Consider the following 17,464-nt stretch of genomic DNA (forward strand, 5'->3'; position numbering starts at 1 on the left):
AGTTTATTTACTTTAAGGTTACTTGGGGGGAGGGTTTTGGGAGAGTTAACTGGCATCTAAAATAATACTTGGTAAGAGAGCATAATGAGGTTTCTTTCAAAACAATGCAGATGTGAACCTACACGTGTCATCATAGAGACAGACAGACAGACAGAGAGGATCTGTTGTTAAAAACATTTGGTTCCTTTCTGATGAATTCAGCAGCCAGTTTGAAAGATACTGAGACCCTGACCTCTCTGGTACAGCACTGGGAGTGTCTTAGTGATTTTTTTTTCAAGTATAGCAATCTTTCTTTAAAAATAGAACACTTGATCCATTTCTTGAAGTTCAGCTCTGGACTCCATGCGGGAACTTTGTTCATTGGGTAGGTGGAGTTTCTTCTTTTTCCCTGCAGCCCGTCAGTGTCTGACCACACTGACCATATTTTCTGAACCGAACAGTTGAGACCTGTGTTTGCAGAAACATTGAGAATGCTGTAGATAATACAGGCTGTATGATAATACCTACTTTATCGGGTGGTCGAAAATATGATGCTGGAACAGAAGACTCTTCGAAATGCAGAACCTGTTCCACCCCACACCAATCTGTAGTTAACGAGGAAGGGGCAAATGAGCCAGAAAGGGCCTTCAGAATATTGGCAGCTTTAATGAGTAAATAAAGGACTGACATCATGCCAGGAGGTTGTGATTTCCAGTTAAAACTGCTTTCAATCTAGAGCTGTGTTTTGGGGTCCATTTGTTATTACATTCTCATGTTTATGTCGAAACGCAGAATAGGAAAAGTTCACCATCAAACATAGTCTCGAGCTCCTGGTTAATAACGTCACTGAAGAGGGAGAAGCTTTCTAAAATGCCTTTGTGCTGTCCCATATTCTAGCCTTCCAAAGCGCAGCACGTTAGATCTCTGATATTGTTTAAGGGTGTGTGTGTGTGTGTGTGTGTGTGTGTGTGTGTGTGTGTGTGTGTGTGTGTTTTGGCTGGGGATTGGAAATAAAATTAGCATAAAACTCTTTTAAAATAATTGCACCCTGTTTTGTCTTTCAAGTACTTTAGCAGCTGGGAGATTTTCCAAAATTAATTGCAAGCTGCCTTTTTAGGCTCCCTCTGCCTTATTGAAATTAAAATTGTTTTCTTCAAAAGGTATGATTTGGGGACTCTAAGAAAACCTTGCAGTAATTTACTAGTACTAACACTAAAATGCCTTTGATCTCGGGAGGTAGTACCAGCCAGATCTGCTGTTAAAATATGGAGAAACAGAGTAGATAAAACTTTACAAATATGTAAAAGTAGATGACACATGGTCAATGATTCTTTTCCCATATCAGGAAGGATACAGGAAAGAGATTCAAAGTGACTCCAAATTTTTATAAGTATTTTGAAGCCACAGTTTCAAGTAAGAGCCACAGATTGTGTCTGATTCTGTATCTTTGGTGTCTAGCACTGTGCCCGCCACAGAGTAGGTACTCAGTTTGCTCTGGAGGTTGTCTCCTGCTATACAAATGCACAGGTATTTCTTAATAAAGTCAAAGCAGGTTTCTACATTTAGAACGAGAGAGAGGTCCCGACCTGACAGCCATCACTGGTAGTCTACTTGGAGACTCCTTGGTGGGTGTGTTCACTTAGAAAACCAAATTACAGATCTGAAGGCTGCTGGGTGGGGACAGAATTAGAACAAAGGGAATGAGATTGAATGTTATTTAAGGGATATTTCTGTCCTCAAGGTTTCCTGATGAATTGCCATTCAGTTTTTCAGGCTATTTCTGCATTTTTTGGTCATTGTTGTTTGCTTAGTTCTGTTTTTTAAATGCTCATTAGATGAGAGCATTCTTTTCCTGGTTTAATACTTGAGGATCCTAATAAGAACCTACTGTATGGCACAGGGAACTCTTCTCAATACTCTGTAATGAGGACTGGGACCTATATGGGAACAGAATCTATAAAAGGGTGGATATATGTACATGTATAACTGATTCACTTTGCTGTACAGCAGAAACTAACACAACATTGTAAAGCAACTGTACTCCAATAAAAATTAACTAAAGGGCTTCCCTGGTGGCGCAGTGGTTGAGAGTCCGCCTGCCGATGCAGGGGACACAGGTTCGTGCCCTGGTCCGGGAAGATCCCACATGCCGTGGAGCGGCTGGGCCCGTGAGCCATGGCCGCTGAGCTTGCGCGTCCGGAGCCTGTGCTCCGCAACGGGAGAGGCCACAACAGTGAGAGGCCTGTGTACTGCAAAAAACAAAAAACAAAAAAATTAACTAAAAAATACTTGAGGATCAATGATTCTACAAAAATTATTTTTCCCTCTGCTTATTCTATGCAAGGTACTGTGCTACATATTGGGGTGGGAGATAAAAAGGTTTAGAAGAATCTTCATCAAGAGATTTACAGTCTCATAAGATTGTCAGGTAATGACAAATTCTTATTCCTCCAACCGCCCTTTAAAACGTTCCTATCCATTACTAAAAGCATCTGTTACTACTACACTTACTTCAAAATGGTATTTCCACATGTGGTTATTTTATGTTAGCTATATTTTAGGGTGGCTACTTCCTGGCATCTTTTAATCACATCGGTGAGCTTCTAATTAATGCTCAACAGAGGTTATTTCAGAGAGGGTGCGCACAACTGGTAGTTCCCCCATTGCCTGCACCTCTCTTCTACCTAAAGTGAAAAAACTGCCAGATAGACTAGACTCTCAGGGCCTTTGTCAGTTTCATGTAGCCCTGAATTCATTATAGTTCTCCAATATTTATTTTTAAACATCTCTACCTTCCACTTCTGTTGTATCCCTGAGAATACAAAAAGAACTGCACTCTAGCTCTAAACTGGAATAAATAACATGCTTAAATTTTGCTCAGATATGTCATTTCAGAAGTCAGAGAAAAGTAGAATACATTTAAAAATATCTTTCTATCAGAAATTGCTGGCATTGAAACAGTTTTTTTTTAATTTAATTTTCTTCTTGGTAACTTTTTTTTAACATCTTTATTGGAGTATAATTGCTTTACAATGGTGTGTTGTTTCTGCTTTATAACAAAGTGAATCAGCTATACATATACATATATCCCCATACCTCCTCCCTCTTGCGTCTCCCTCCCACCCTCCCTATGCCACCCCTCTAGGTGGTCGCAAAGCACCGAGCTGATCTCCCTGTGCTATGCGGCTGCTTCCCACTAGCTATCTATTTTACATTTGGTACTATATATAAGTACATGCCACTCTCTAACTTCATCCCAGCTTACCATTCGCCCTCCTCGTGTCCTCAAGTCCATTCTATACGTCTACGTCTTTATTCTTGTCCCTCCTCTAGGTTCTTCAGAACCTTTTTTTTTTCTTTAGATTCCATAAATATGTGTTAGCATACAGTACTTGTTTTTCTCTTTCTGACTTACTTCACTCAGTATGACAGTCTCTACGTCCATCCTACTCACTGCAAATAACTCAATTTCGTTTCTTTTTATGGCTGAGTAATATTCTATTGTATATATGTGTCACATCTTCTTTATCCATTCATCTGGACACTTAGGTTGCTTCCATGTCCTGGCTGTTGTAAATAGAGCTGCAATGAACATTGTGGTACATGACTCTTTTTGAATTATGGTTTTCTCAGGATATATGCCCAGTAGTGGGATTGCTGGGTCGTATGGTAGTTCTATTTGTAGTTTTTTAAAGAACCTCCATACTGTTCTCCATAGTGGCTGTATCAATTTACATTCCCACCTGTTGGTGCAAGAGGGTTCCCTTTTCTCCACACCCTCTCCAGCATTTATTGTTTGTAGATATTTTAACGATGGCCATTCTAACCGGTCCCTCCACCTCACTACAAATAACTCAATTTCGTTTCTTTTTATGGCTGAGGAATATTCCATTGTATGTAGGTGCCACATCTTCTTTATCCATTCATCTCTTGATGGACACTTAGGTTGTTTCCATCTCCAAGCTCTTGTAAATAGAGCTGCAATGAACATTTTGGTACATGACTGTTTTTGAATTATGGTTTTCTCAGGGTATATGCCCAGTACTGGGATTGTTGGGTCATAGGGTAGTTCTATTTTTAGTGTTTTAAGGAACCTCCATACTGTTCTCCATAGTGGTTGTATCAATTTACATTCCCACCAACAGTGTAGGAGGGTTCCCTTTTCACCACACCCTTTCCAGCATTTATTGTTTCTAGCTTTTTTGATAATGGCCATTCTGACAGGTGTGAGGTGATACCTCATTGTAGTTTTGATTTGCATTTTGCTAATGATTAGTGATGTTGAGCATTCTTTGATGTGTTTGTTGGCAATCTGTATATCTTCTTTGGAGAAATGTCTATTTAGGTCTTCTGCCCATTTTTGGATTGGGTTGTTTGTTTTTTGATATTGAGCTGTGTGAGCTGCTTGTAAATTTTGGAGATTAATCCTTTGTCAGTTGCTTCATTTGCAAATATTTTCTCCCATTCGGAGGGTTGTTTTTTTGTCTTGTTTCTGGTTTCCTTTGCTGTGCAAAAGCTTTTAAGTTTCATTAGGTCCTGTTGGTTTATTTTTGTTTTTATTTCCATTTCTGTAGGAGGTGGGTCAAAAAGGATCTTGCTGTGATTTACGTCAGAGAGTGTTCTGCCTATATTTTCCTCTAAGAGTTTGATAGTGTCTGGCCTTACATTTAGGTCTTTAATCCATTTTGAGTTTATTTTTGTGTGTGGTGTTCAGGAGTGTTCTAATTTCATTCTTTTACGTGTAGCTGTCCGGTTTTCCCAGCACCACTTATTGAAGAGGCTGTCTTTTCCCCATTGTATATTCTTGCCTCCTTTATCAAAGATAAGATGACCATTTGTGCATGGGTTTATCTCTGGGCTTTCTACCCTGTTCCATCGATCTATATTTCTGTTTTTGTGCCAGTACCATACTCTCTTGATTACTGTAGCTTTGTAGTATAGTCTAAAGTCCAGAAGCCTGATTCTTCCAGCTCCGTTTTTCTTTCTCAAGATTGCTTTGGCTATTTGGGCTCTTTTGTGTTTCCATACAAATTGTGCGATTTTTTCTTCTAGTTCTGTGAAAAATGCCATTGGTAGTCTGATAGGGATTGCATAGAACCTTTGCTTTGGGTAGATTGCTTTGGGTAGTATAGTCATTTTCACAATGTTGATTCTTCCAATCCAAGAACATGGTGTATCTCTCCATCTGTTTGTATCATCTTTAATTTCTTTCATCAGTGTCTTATAGTTTTCTGCATACAGGTCTTTTGTCTCCTTAGGTAGGTTTATTCCTAGGTATTTTATTCTTTTTGTTGCAATGGTAAATGGCAGTGTTTCCTTAATATCTCTTTCAGATTTTTCATCATTAGGGTATAGGAATGCAAGAGGTTTCTGTGCCTTAATTTTTTATCCTGCTACTTTACCAGATTCATTGATTAGCTCTAGTAGTTTTCTGGTAGCATCTTTCGGATTCTCTATGTATACTATCATGTCATCTGCAAACAGTGACAGCTTTACTTCTTCTTTTCTGATTTGGATTCCCTTTATTTCTTCTTCTTCTCTGATTGCTGTGGCTAAAACTTCCAAAACTATGTTGAATAATAGTGGTGAGAGTGGGCAACATTGTCTTGTTCCTGAGCTTAGTGGAAATGGTTTCAGTTTTTCACCACTGAGAATGATGTTGGCTGTGGGTTTGTCATATATGCCCTTTATTATGTTGAGGAAAGTTCCCTCTATGCCTACTTTCTGCAGGGTTTTTATCATAAATGGGTGTTGAATTTTGTCAAAAGCTTTTTCTGCATCTATTGAGATGATCATATGCTTTTTATCCTTCAATTTATTAATATGGTGTATCACATTGATTAATTTGCATATATTGAAGAATCCTTGCATTCCTGGGATAAACCCCACTTGATCACGGTCTATGATCCTTTTAATGTGCTGTTGGATTCTGTTTGATAGTATTTTGTTGAGGATTTTTGCATCTATGTTCATCACTGATATTGGCCTATAGTTTTCTTTCTTTGTGACATCCTTGTCTGGTTTTGGTATCAGGGTGATGGTGGCCTCGTAGAATGAGTTTGGGAGTGTTCCTCCCTCTGCTATATTTTGGAAGAGTTTGAGAAGGATAGGTGTTAGCTCTTCTCTAAATGTTTGATAGAATTCGCCTGTGAAGCCATCTGGTCCTGGGCTTTTGTTTGTTGGAAGATTTTTAATCACAGTCTCAATTTCAGTGCTTGTGATTGGTCTGTTCATATTTTCTGTTTCTTTCTGGTTCAGTCTCAGAAGGCTGTGCTTTTCTAAGAATTTGTCCATTTCTTCCAGGTTGTCCATTTTATTGGCATAGAGTAGCTTGTAGTAATCTCTCATGATCTTTTGTATTTCTGCAGTGTCAGTTGTTACTTCTCCTTTTTCATTTCTAATTCTGTTTATTTGAGTCTTCTCCCTTTTTTTCTTGATGAGTCTGGCTAATGGTTTATCAATTTTGTTTATCTTCTCAAAGAACCGGCTTTTAGTTTTATTGATCTTTGCTATTGTTTCCTTCATTTCTTTTTCATTTATTTCTGATCTGATCTTTTTTTTTTTTTTTTTTTGCGGTATGCGGGCCTCTCACCACTGTGGCCTCTCCTGTTGCGGAGCACAGGCTCCGGATGCACAGGCTCAGTGGCCATGGCTCACGGGCCCAGCCGCTCCGTGGCATGTGGGATCTTCCCAGACCCGGGGCACGAACCCGCGTCCCCTGCATCAGCAGGCGGACTCTCAACCACTGTGCCACCAGGGAAGCCCTCTGATCTGATCTTTATGATATCTTTCCTTCTGCTAACTTTCGTACTTTTTTCTTCTTCTTTCTCTAATTGCTTTAGCTGTAAGTTTAGGTTGTTTATTTGAGATGTTTCTTGTTTCGAGGTAGGATTGTATTGCTATAACCTTCCCTCTTAGAACTGCTTTAGCTGCATCCCATAGGTTTTGGGTCATCGTGTTTTCATTGTCATTTGTTTCTAGGCATTTCTTGATTTCCTCTTTGATTTCTTCAGTGATCTCTTGGTTATTAAGTAGTGTATTGTTTAGCTTCCATGTGTTTGTATTTTTTACAGATTTTTTCCTGCAGTTGATATCTAGTCTCATAGCATTGTGGTTGGAAATGATGCTTGATATGATTTCAGTTTTCTTAAATTTACCAAGACTTGATTTGTGACCCCAGGTATGATCTATCCTGGCGAATGTTCCATGAGCACTTGAGAAGAAAGTGTATTCTGTTGTTTTTGGATGGAATGTCCTATAAATATCAGTTAAGTGCATCTTGTTTAATGTACCATTTAAAGCTTGTGTTTTCTTATTTAGTTTCATTTTGGATGATCTGTCCATTGGTGAAAGTGGGGTGTTAAAAGTCCCCCACTATGATTGTGTTACTGTCGATTTCCCCTTTTATGGCTGTTAGTATTTGCCTTATGTATTGAGGTGCTCCTATGTTGGGTGCATATATATTTACAATTGTTATATCTTCTTCTTGGATTGATCCCTTGATCATTATGTAGTGTCCTTCTTTGTCTCTTGTAATAGTCTTTATTTTAAAGTCTATTTTGTCTGATAAGAGAATTGCTGCTCCAGCTTCCTTTTGATTTCCATTTGCATGGAATATCTTTTTCCGTCCCCTCACTTTCAGTCTGTATGTGTCCCTAGGTCTGAAGTGGGTCTCTTGTAGACAGCATATATATGGGTCTTGTTTTTGTATCCATTCAGCCAGTCTGTGTCTTTTGGTGGGAGCATTTAATCCATTTACATTTAAGGTAATTATCAATACATATGTTCCTATCACCATTTTCTTAATTGTTTGGGGTTTGTTATTGTATGTCTTTTCCTTCTCTTGTGTTTCCTGCCTAGAGAAGTTCCTTTAGCATTTGTTGTAAAGCTGGTTTGGTGGTGCTGAATTCTCTTAGTTTTTGCTTGTCTGTAAAGGTTTTAATTTCTCCATCGAATCTGAATGAGATTCTTTCTGGGTAGAGTAATCTTGGTTGTAGGTTTTTCCCTTTCATCACTTTAAATATGTCCTGCCGCTCCCTTCTGGCTTGCAGAGTTTCTGCTGAAAGATCAGCTGTTAACCTTATGGGGATTCCCTTGTGTGTTATTTGTTGTTTTTCCCTTGCTGCTTTGAATATTTTTTCTTTGTATTGAATTTTTCGTAGTTTAATCAATACGTGTCTTGGCGTGTTTTTCCTTGTATTTATCCTGTATGGGACTCTCTGCACTTCCTGGACTTGATTAACTATTTCCTTTCCCATATTAGGGAAGTTTTCAATATAATCTCTTCAAATATTTTCTCAGTCCTTTTCGTTTTCTCTTCTTCTTCTGGGACCCCTATAATTTGAATGTTGCTGCGTTTAATGTTGTCCCAGAGGTCTCTGAGACTGTCCTCTATTCTTTTCATTCTTTTTTCTTTATTCTGCTCTGCAGTAGTTATTTTCACTATTTTATCTTCCAGGTCACTTATCCGTTCTTCTGCCTCAGTTATTCTGCTATTGATTCCTTCTAGAGAGTTTTTAGTTTCATTTATTGTGCTGTTCATCATTGTTTGTTTGCTCTTTAGTTCTTCTAGTTCCTTGTTAAGCGTTTCTTGTATTTTCTCCATTCTATTTCCCAGATTTTGGATCATCTTTACTATCATTACTCTGAATTCTTTTTCAGTAGACTGCCTATTTACTCTTCATTAGTTTGGTCTGGTGGGTTTTTTCCTTGCTCCTTCATCTGCTGTTTGTTTCTCTGTCTTCTCATTTTGCTTAACTTACTGTTTGGGGTCTCCTTTTCGCAGGCTGCAGGTTTGTAGTTCCCATTGTTTTTGGTGTCTGCCCCCAGTGGCTGAGGTTGGTTCAGTGGATTGTGGTGCAGGTTTCCTGGTGGAGGGGACTAGTGCCTGTGTTCTGGTGGATGAGGCTGGATCTTGTGTTTCTGGTGGGCAGGACCGCATTTGCTGGTGTGTTTTGGGGTGTCTGTGACCTTATTATCATTTTAGGCAGCCTCTCTGCTAATGGGTGAGGTTGTGTTCCTGTCTTGCTAGTTGTTTCGCATAGGGTGTCCAGCACTGTAGCTTACTGGTCATCGAGTGGAGCTGGGTCTTAGCATTGAGTTGGAGATCTCTGGGAGAAGTTTTGCTGATTCGTATGACATGGAGCCGGGAGGTCTGTGGTGGACCAATGTCCTGAACTCGGCTCTCCCACCTCAGAGGCACAGGCCTGACACCTGGTTGGAGCACCAAGACCCTGTCAGCCACATGGCTCAGAAAAAAAGGGAGAGAAAAAGAAAGAGAGAGAGAGAGAGAGAGAGAGAGAGAGAGAGAGAGAGAGAGAGAGGAAGGAGAAAGAAAGGAAGAAAGGAAGAAAGAGAGGGAAAAATAAAATAAAGTTATTAAAATAAAAAATAATTATTAAAAAATTAAAAAGTAATTAAAAAAGGAAAAAAAAGAAAGAAGAGAGCAACCAAACCAAAAAACAAATCCACTAATGATAACAAGTGCTAAAAACTATACTTAAAAAAAAAAACAAAACGGACATACAGTACCCTAGGACAAATGGTAAAAGCAAAGCTATACAGACAAAATCACACAAAGAAGCATACACATACACACTCACAAAAAGAAAATATAAGTAAACACACATACATATATATACATATATATATATATATGTAAAGGAAGAGAGCAACCAAATCAATAAAGAAATATATATATTTCATTGCTCCCAAAGTCCACCGCCTCAATTTTGGGATGATTCGTCGTCTATTCAGGTATTCCACAGATACAGGGTACATCAAGTTGATTGTGGAGATTTAATCTGCTGATCCTGAGGCTGCTGGGAGAGATTTCCCTTTCTCTTCTTTGTTTGCACAGCTCCTGAGGTTCAGCTTTGGATTTGGCCCTGCCTCTGCGTGTAGGTCACCGGAGGGCGTCTGTTCTTCGCTCAGACAGGACGGGGTTAAAGTAGCAGCTGATTAGGGGGCTCTGGCTCACTCAGGCCTGGGGAAGGGAGGTGTACGGAATGCGGGGAGAGCCTGCGGTGGCAGAGGCCGGCATGACATTGCAACAGCCTGAAGCACACGGTTTGTTCTCCCGGGGAAGTTGTCCCTGGATCACGGGACCCTGGCAGTGGTGGGCTGCACAGGCTCCCAGGAGGGGAGGTGTGGATAGTGACCTGTGCTTGCTCATAGACTTCTAGGTGGTGGCGGCAGCAGCAGCCTTAGCGTCTCATTCCCGTCTCTGGTGTCCACGCTGATAGCCGTGGCTCGCACCCATCTCTGGAGCTCATTTTGGTGGCGCTCTGAATCCCCTCTCCTCGCGCACCCCGACACAGTGGTCTCTTGCCTCTTAGGCAGGTCCAGACTTTTTCCCGGACTCCCTCCCAGCTAGCTGTGGCGCACTAGCCCCCTTCATGCTGTGTTCACACAGCCAACCCCAGTCCTCTCCCTGGGGTCTCACCTCCGAAGCCTGAGCCTCAGCTCCCAGCCCCCACCCATCCCAGCGGGTGAGCAGACAAGCCTCTCGGGCTGGTGAGTGCAGGTCGACACCGATCCTCTGTGTGGGAATCTCTCCGCTTTGCCCTCCGCACCCCTGTTGCTGTGCTCTCCTCCGCGGCTCTGAAGCTTCCCCCCTCCGCCACCCTCATCTCCGCCCGCGAAGGGACTTCTAGTGTGTGGAAACCTTTCCTCCTTCACAGCTCCCTCCCACTGGTACAGGTCCCGTCCCTATTCCTTTGTCTCTGTTTTTTCTTTTTTCTTTTGCCCTACCCAGGTACATGGGGAGTTTCTTGCTTTTGGGAAGTCTGAGGTCTTCTGCCAGCATTCAGTAGGTGTTCTGTAGGAGCTGTTCCACATGTGGGTGTATTTCTGATGTATTTGTGGGGAGGAAGGTGATCTCCATGGCTTACTCTTCTGCCATCTTGAAGGTCTCTCGGAAAGAGTTTTGATAGTTGCAAGGAATAAGCTATCTCCTTCTCTAAAGATATCATAAAATGAAGGAATATAGTATTTAGATACTGAGGTATAGTAGTGATCAGAATGTTATTACTCTGTATTTGTTTTTCCTATGTATGATGGGTTTTATCTCCAGTTTTTTGAGCTAAAAGGGGACCTTAGAGATCATTTGATCTAAAGCCCTCCTTTTACAGATGAGAAAACTAAGATCTGGAGAGATGACTTGGGCAAATTAGTAGCCAAGATGAAATTAGATCCGCTGTCCTATTACTCTCTCTTGTTGCGTCCCTTCATCTATGCTGTGTTTCTTTCACTTTGTCACACTTAACTCTAGTACTGAGCTCTCTTTTAACTTTTTAAAGAAAATGGGAGAAATAGACTGGTATATGCATAGGAGAAGGTGTATTGAAACCCAAGAATTTCACTCATCAAAAATTGCTAAAATCCTGCCGCAGTGCCACGTGGATTACTTTGTTCTTTTTAGCAGCTGCAGATGTTGTTGCTGGATTGATTTCTGCATATAAACACTTTACTAATCAAGTGTTTGATGTGTGGCCTTTTATAAGTTCAAAGCAAAAAAACTTGAAGATGTGCCCTAGGGGAATCAAGTGCTTTACCTCAAAGGAAATATTAGTGGTTTTCAGAAGTGTTGGGCAGTTTGGTGATGATGCTTTAAAAGTGTAGATATTTTAATTGATAGATTAAAAATATGGTAATCTATGTTTAAGAATATTTGACTCTAAAATCATATACTTCATTAAAAGTAAACATAACAATATCATCAGCTTTCAATGTATTGGTTTCATACAGGGGATTTAATATTTTAATAAGAGCTTTTATGATCAGTTCCCTGACCTCATCTCTCATTTTCTCCTTTGCTCACTCTGCTGAAGTCATACTGGATCTTTGCTGTCCCCAAAACACACCAGACACTCTTCCACGTCAGAGACTTGGCATTTGCTGTTTCCTCTACCTAAAATTTTCCCCCCCTCATAGCCATATGATGTGCTTTCTTACCTCACATAAGTCTTCATTCAAATATAATCTCATCAAAGTGGCTGTCCTTGAGCATTCTATCTAAATAACACCCCCACCACCACCCACATCCCCACCTGTCACTATAACGCAGGGTTCCTCAACTTCAACGTTGACATATTGGGCCACACAGTTCTGTGGAAGGGGGGGTCATATGCATTGTAGGATATTTAGCAGCATCCCTGGCATCTATGTACTGGATGCAAGGAGCATCTTCCCCACCCCCAGCTGTGTGTGCTAATCAAAAATGTCTCCAGTCATTTCTGAATATTCCCTGGGGGGCAAAATAGCCCCTAGTCTAACCCCTAACCCCTCTTTATTTTTCTTCATAGCACTTACGCCATATTACATTATGTTTATAATCATACCTTATGTTATATGTTATTTGTTTATTAGTTGTCATTAGAATGTGAGCTTTTGTACAGCAAGACTTTCTTTCATTGATTGCAGTATCCCCAATCCCAGGAACAGCATCTGATACAGTTTTTAAGCAGTAATATATCAAATAGATTAAATTCATAGTACATTTTCTTGAATGGTGTTGTGGTCATCTTGAGTCATTTCTCTATTCAGATTGCTTCCCTTTATTATAATTTAAATTTATATATGAAAATCAGTGGCGGACCTAAGGAATAAAAAGCATTTTTGACCAATAAGTATTTGAAATTGCTGTTGAAATTCCAACTTTCTTTACTAAAAAAATATACCCAGGTGATTATAACCCTCAGGACATTAGCCCTCTTTTCCAATAAATTAACTTTTCATCATTGATCAGTTTTTTTCCCCCATTTTTAACAGTTTCAGAATAAACCTCATTAGTACTTAGATCCAGTGTTAAGTTATTAAAGCACAAAAATTTAAAAGTTATTTATACATTTGCATTACTCATGACTGCATTTATTTTTATGAACCCTATATTTGTTTTGGCTTAACGTTTATTTACATTAACTCTTGAAAAAATTGGCACTGAAGATGGTACTGTAATTTCAGGTGTGCTATGTAATATAATCAGCATTAATTCATAAACTGTTCTATTAGACTAAGGGGAGAATAAGGGGCATAAAACTTCTAAATGGCTACAGTAGAAATTGTTTTATACCATGGCAGTGTTTTATTGGTGTATAATATATTGTTTAATTTTTAAAGTCCTGTCAGCTTTATGATTTAATAATAATTTTATTAAACAACTATGCTTTCTTAAAATTAGGGATGCTATTTTTAAGTAAAGCTACATATACACTGTTTAAAACATAAAAAACATGATGTAAACCATGCCCTTTCAGTTAAAATTTGCATTTCCCTTTCAAACAGCCTTAGGTACCAAACAATAAGGAAGAAAAACCTTGTATTTAGGCGAGCTTATGAACTGAGCCTAAGATGAAGAAAAATACTCTAATAGGTTAATTTATTTCCGTTTTTGCTTGGTCTCCCTTTTTACAAAGATCTCAACAGCAATGGATTCATCTGTGACTATGAACTTCATGAGCTTTTCAAGGAAGCTAATATGCCATTACCGGGATATAAAGTGAGAGAAATTATTCAAAAACTCATGCTGGATGGTGACAGGAGTAAAGATGGGAAGATAAGTTTTGATGAATTTGTTTATGTAAGTATGTGAAAACCTACCATTATTAGAAGTGATGATTGCTCCTTTGTCTTGTGGGGTCTTTTAGTAGTAAGTCCTATTAAGTTCCTAAATATATCATAGTAGTACTGTTATAACTAATAAAATTTCTCTCATCCCACCCACTACATTTAGTTCATTCTTTTAGCCATTAGAATATCTTAACAAAAGAATCAAGAAAAGAACACTGACAGAATCAAAGATATAACGCTCTGCTCACTGTGTAAGGTGAACAATCTCCTTTGGGGGCATCATTAAAGGGCATTTTTCAAGATGTGAAATGACATCCTCCAAGTGCTTTTTCTATCGGGAACAGTGTACTCCCAAATTTTAATGATAACACCCTGACTCACAGTCTTGGATGCTTCCTGAGTTGAACTTTCTGATTAAAAAGATGTTTGCTACTCTTGTGGTAGTAGTATTTAACTGTACCGTTTTCCCTAGGATGATGATTTTGATAATTAAAAGTTAGAAGCACATCTTTTCGGTCCATTGGAAGAGGCACTTAAAATTCTTGTTTTCTTCTCTAGTATAATCAAATACTCTTCAAGGTTAGGGGCTGATTTCTTAATTCTTCTACCCCCAAGCACCTACTGTTCCATACTCAGTGCTTAGAGAGTGTATGTGTGGTACTCACTATTGAAGCCTAATGCTTTTAGCTGCTAGCTAGCAGGGTCAAGATTTTTCTAGACATATGACATTTTCCATCCATATTCATTAACAAAGTATTTGAGATATATATTAAAGAATAGCTGTTGCCTCTCCCCTCAGTTAAGGACACTTAAGATTTTATTGTTTTTATTTATTATTCATTTAAGGCTGAGTTTGACTAGATAAAATTTGGCATTCCTTACATATATTGCAGATAGGTAATTAGTGCCTAATACTTATCACAAACTTCCTAGCATTCCTATCCTTTTCCACGTTTGTTTTTGCCCCCAAGACACCTGAAATGATAGCATATACTCCCATCAGTAACCAAAGCTCAGTAAAGGAGGTGAAATTCTGTTATGTTTTTTCCCGATTAGAATTAACCCCTTTAGAACACCTTGAGAGTTCCGGAAGCAAATTGACTAAGTAGTGGTGCCTACTCAACTGATAGCATTTGCCTGGGGGTGGGGCGGGGCAGGGCGGGGCTGGGAGGAGGGGGTGTTACTTTTTTTAAAATGCAGACATATTTCATAACTATAATGCTATAGTTCTTGCCATCTCCTTTTGAAATACTGATCTCCTCCCCACCATTTTTTGTCTCCAGTTATTGCCAAAGCCTTTTGTTTCGAATCCTATGTTCAATAGTAAGTTGCAATTGACTTGCAATATGAGCGCTTGCATGTCCTCTGATGTATAACTTGCCTCCCTTGTAACTGCATGTTTACTTGTGAGTTTAAAGCAGCTTAGAGCGGTAGATAACTATGATCACTTATTTTTGATATAATTTTCTGCTCAGAATTTTTTAATCTACTAGAAAGAACAGACTTAAATAATCAAGATTTGCAGTGTGCCAGTATTTTTAAGGACACAGTTATGAAATTGTCTTTGAGAAAAATCATCTTAGGGAAATATTTAATTTTCTATATTTTGAAACGTTGCTGATTCCACACAGCTGTTTGTGGCTTTTAAGTGAAGGCTGTGATTACCCTAGTATTTTCTTAAAAAGTGAATAACAGGCATAATAATTTTGGCATCACCAGGGATTTTTTAAAAAAATAAAATACTTATGAGGACCTTGTTGGTTAAAATGTATATTTTAGGATTGGAAGGAATCAATATGTTTATACTCCTTCATTTTTCAAATTTAAAAAAAAGCCTGGGTTCCTGAAAAAGGAAGTGACTTGCCCAACATTACACAGGGGACTAGTGACTTTTTCCGGTTACCTCCCTTCTATTCAAGAAATTTGAAATCTGAAGGACAGTAAAATAACCCACCTGAAGTTTCAGAATGATCCCGCCATGACTGTACTGAAAGAAAGATGGGTATGTAACCAACCAAATGTCACTCCCATCTGCCTTGTCATCAATGAAACATCTTAACAAGTTGTCAGACAAAGTATGGGTAGATCCTAGTTACCTGAGAAAGAGGAAGCACATTATTCCTGTCAGGGATTAACATAAGGAAATAGAAATAAACATGTTCTTGCATGTTAGATTTTTGGGTTTTATTTTAAAGTGCTACGTAAGAGGTGTTAATTGCAAACCAGGCTACAAACAACATGTTTATATTAATTTTGGAGAAGAATGGCAGAAAAGAGCCCCCAAATCATATGTAAACTTCACGTGTTAAAATTAAATATATTAACTGATCTTATTTCTTATAAGTATTTCAAAACTAAATTACTGGATTTTTATACTTCCGAGGTAATAGTGGGGGTTTTTTTGTTTTGGTTTGGTTTTTTTTGCGGTACGCGGGCCTCTCACTGTTGTAGCCTCTCCCATTGCGGAGCACAGGCTCCGGACGCACAGGCTCAGCGGTCATGGCTCACGGGCCCAGCCGCTCCGCGGCATGTGGGATCTTCCTGGACCGCGGCACGAACCCGCGTCCGCCGCATCGGCAGGCGGACTCCCAACCACTGTGCCACCAGGGAAGCCCAACAGTGGGTTTTTTTTACTTCATCTGTAAAAAGACTGGTATGGTGATAAGTTCTTTCAGCAGAGAAATCTGCATTAAACTCTTATTTTCACAGTGAGAACCTTGCTCTTACATAATGGTAATAAGTTATTGAGCTGTTTTAGAACTTTTACAAATATTACCGACCTCATAGGATTAAGTAACTTCATATAAGTAAAGTGCTTAGAACCATACCCGGTATATAGCAAATGCTATACAGGTGTTAGTTGTTTGTAGTTATTTCTATTTATTAAAAAGGCAGTGTTCTTTTCCTATTATTACTAAGTTTAGGCCTACAACAGATTCCCCGAAAAGTAAAAATTCAAACCTGCTGCGTTGGAAACAAGCCTCAAACACTGGAAGCCAGTCAGTATTTTTTTGCAGTTCATTCTAAAATCTTTCCTTCTTAAGTCCTGTGCCTCTGCATTGCTTTGATTTGGCCATTAGTGCTCATCTAGGAAGGTGATGACACTTTTGAAAGGAATAAGAAACATATACGTTTCATAAAAGAGACTGGAAAAGATATATAGAACCAGAGTGAGCAGTGTACACCAGGAGTTTGTTCACACATGATAAAGCAAGTCCCTCCTCATGGAGGGAAAACAGCATGAAACAGTGAGCTCATTAGTATCACCACGGGCAGCTTTGAAAAGATTCATTGACAACTCTCCAGCACAGTAGTTGGCCTGGTGCTGTCTCTGATTTCAGAGATTCTTGTTAAGCCAAGGCTTATACTCAAACTGCTTTATCATCCACTCGAGTGATTTCTTTACTAAAGTAGAAAATAAAATGCAAATTCTCACGTAGTGAATCAATTTAAAACTATCACTTATCTTTTAACATTTTTTTAAATCTAAAGAACAGAGGAAAATACTATGCAACTGAAAAGTTGAGCCTGGCTGGAAGAATTTATTTTAAAATATTTAGAAAAGGACGGTCATGTAACTTTTGTAAGACAATTGAAAATTAACTCAGTTAATTACAACTTTCTATTCAACATGTTATTCCCAAGCATCAAGAGTTTAAGTAGAGCTATGTAAGTAATTGCGTTAGAATATTGTACCGTAGACATTCTTCTTTAAAAGTTATTATTATTTGTATTATTCCTCTTTTCCATGATGTTTACAAAGTTTTTCAGCTGAAATAGTGATCATGGAAACACCCTAATTTTTAGAAGCTAATGATCCTTAAGGCAAAAATAGTCGTGGTAAGAAAAATAACTTTTCATATGTCATTCTGAGGGTAGTAGCTTCGAGGCAATCACATTTTGGAGATTTTTGTCG

General features: G+C 38.9%; 1 protein-coding gene across 3 annotated transcripts in view; it reads left to right on the top strand.

Annotated features, from left to right (window-relative positions):
* The window catches only part of PLS3 (plastin 3), an 89,168-nt gene that overhangs the window by 49,896 nt on the left and 21,808 nt on the right, over nucleotides 1-17,464 (top strand). For all 3 annotated transcript variants that reach the window (XM_082610681.1, XM_082610683.1, XM_082610682.1), the window contains exon 3: nucleotides 13,395-13,558. In XM_082610681.1, coding sequence (XP_082466807.1) covers nucleotides 13,395-13,558 — 164 coding nt within the window. The remainder of the gene's footprint in view (nucleotides 1-13,394; nucleotides 13,559-17,464) is intronic.

This window comes from Mesoplodon mirus (assembly GCF_964341445.2).
Source record: "Mesoplodon mirus genome assembly, chromosome: X".
NCBI classification, from domain to species: domain Eukaryota; kingdom Metazoa; phylum Chordata; class Mammalia; order Artiodactyla; family Ziphiidae; genus Mesoplodon; species Mesoplodon mirus.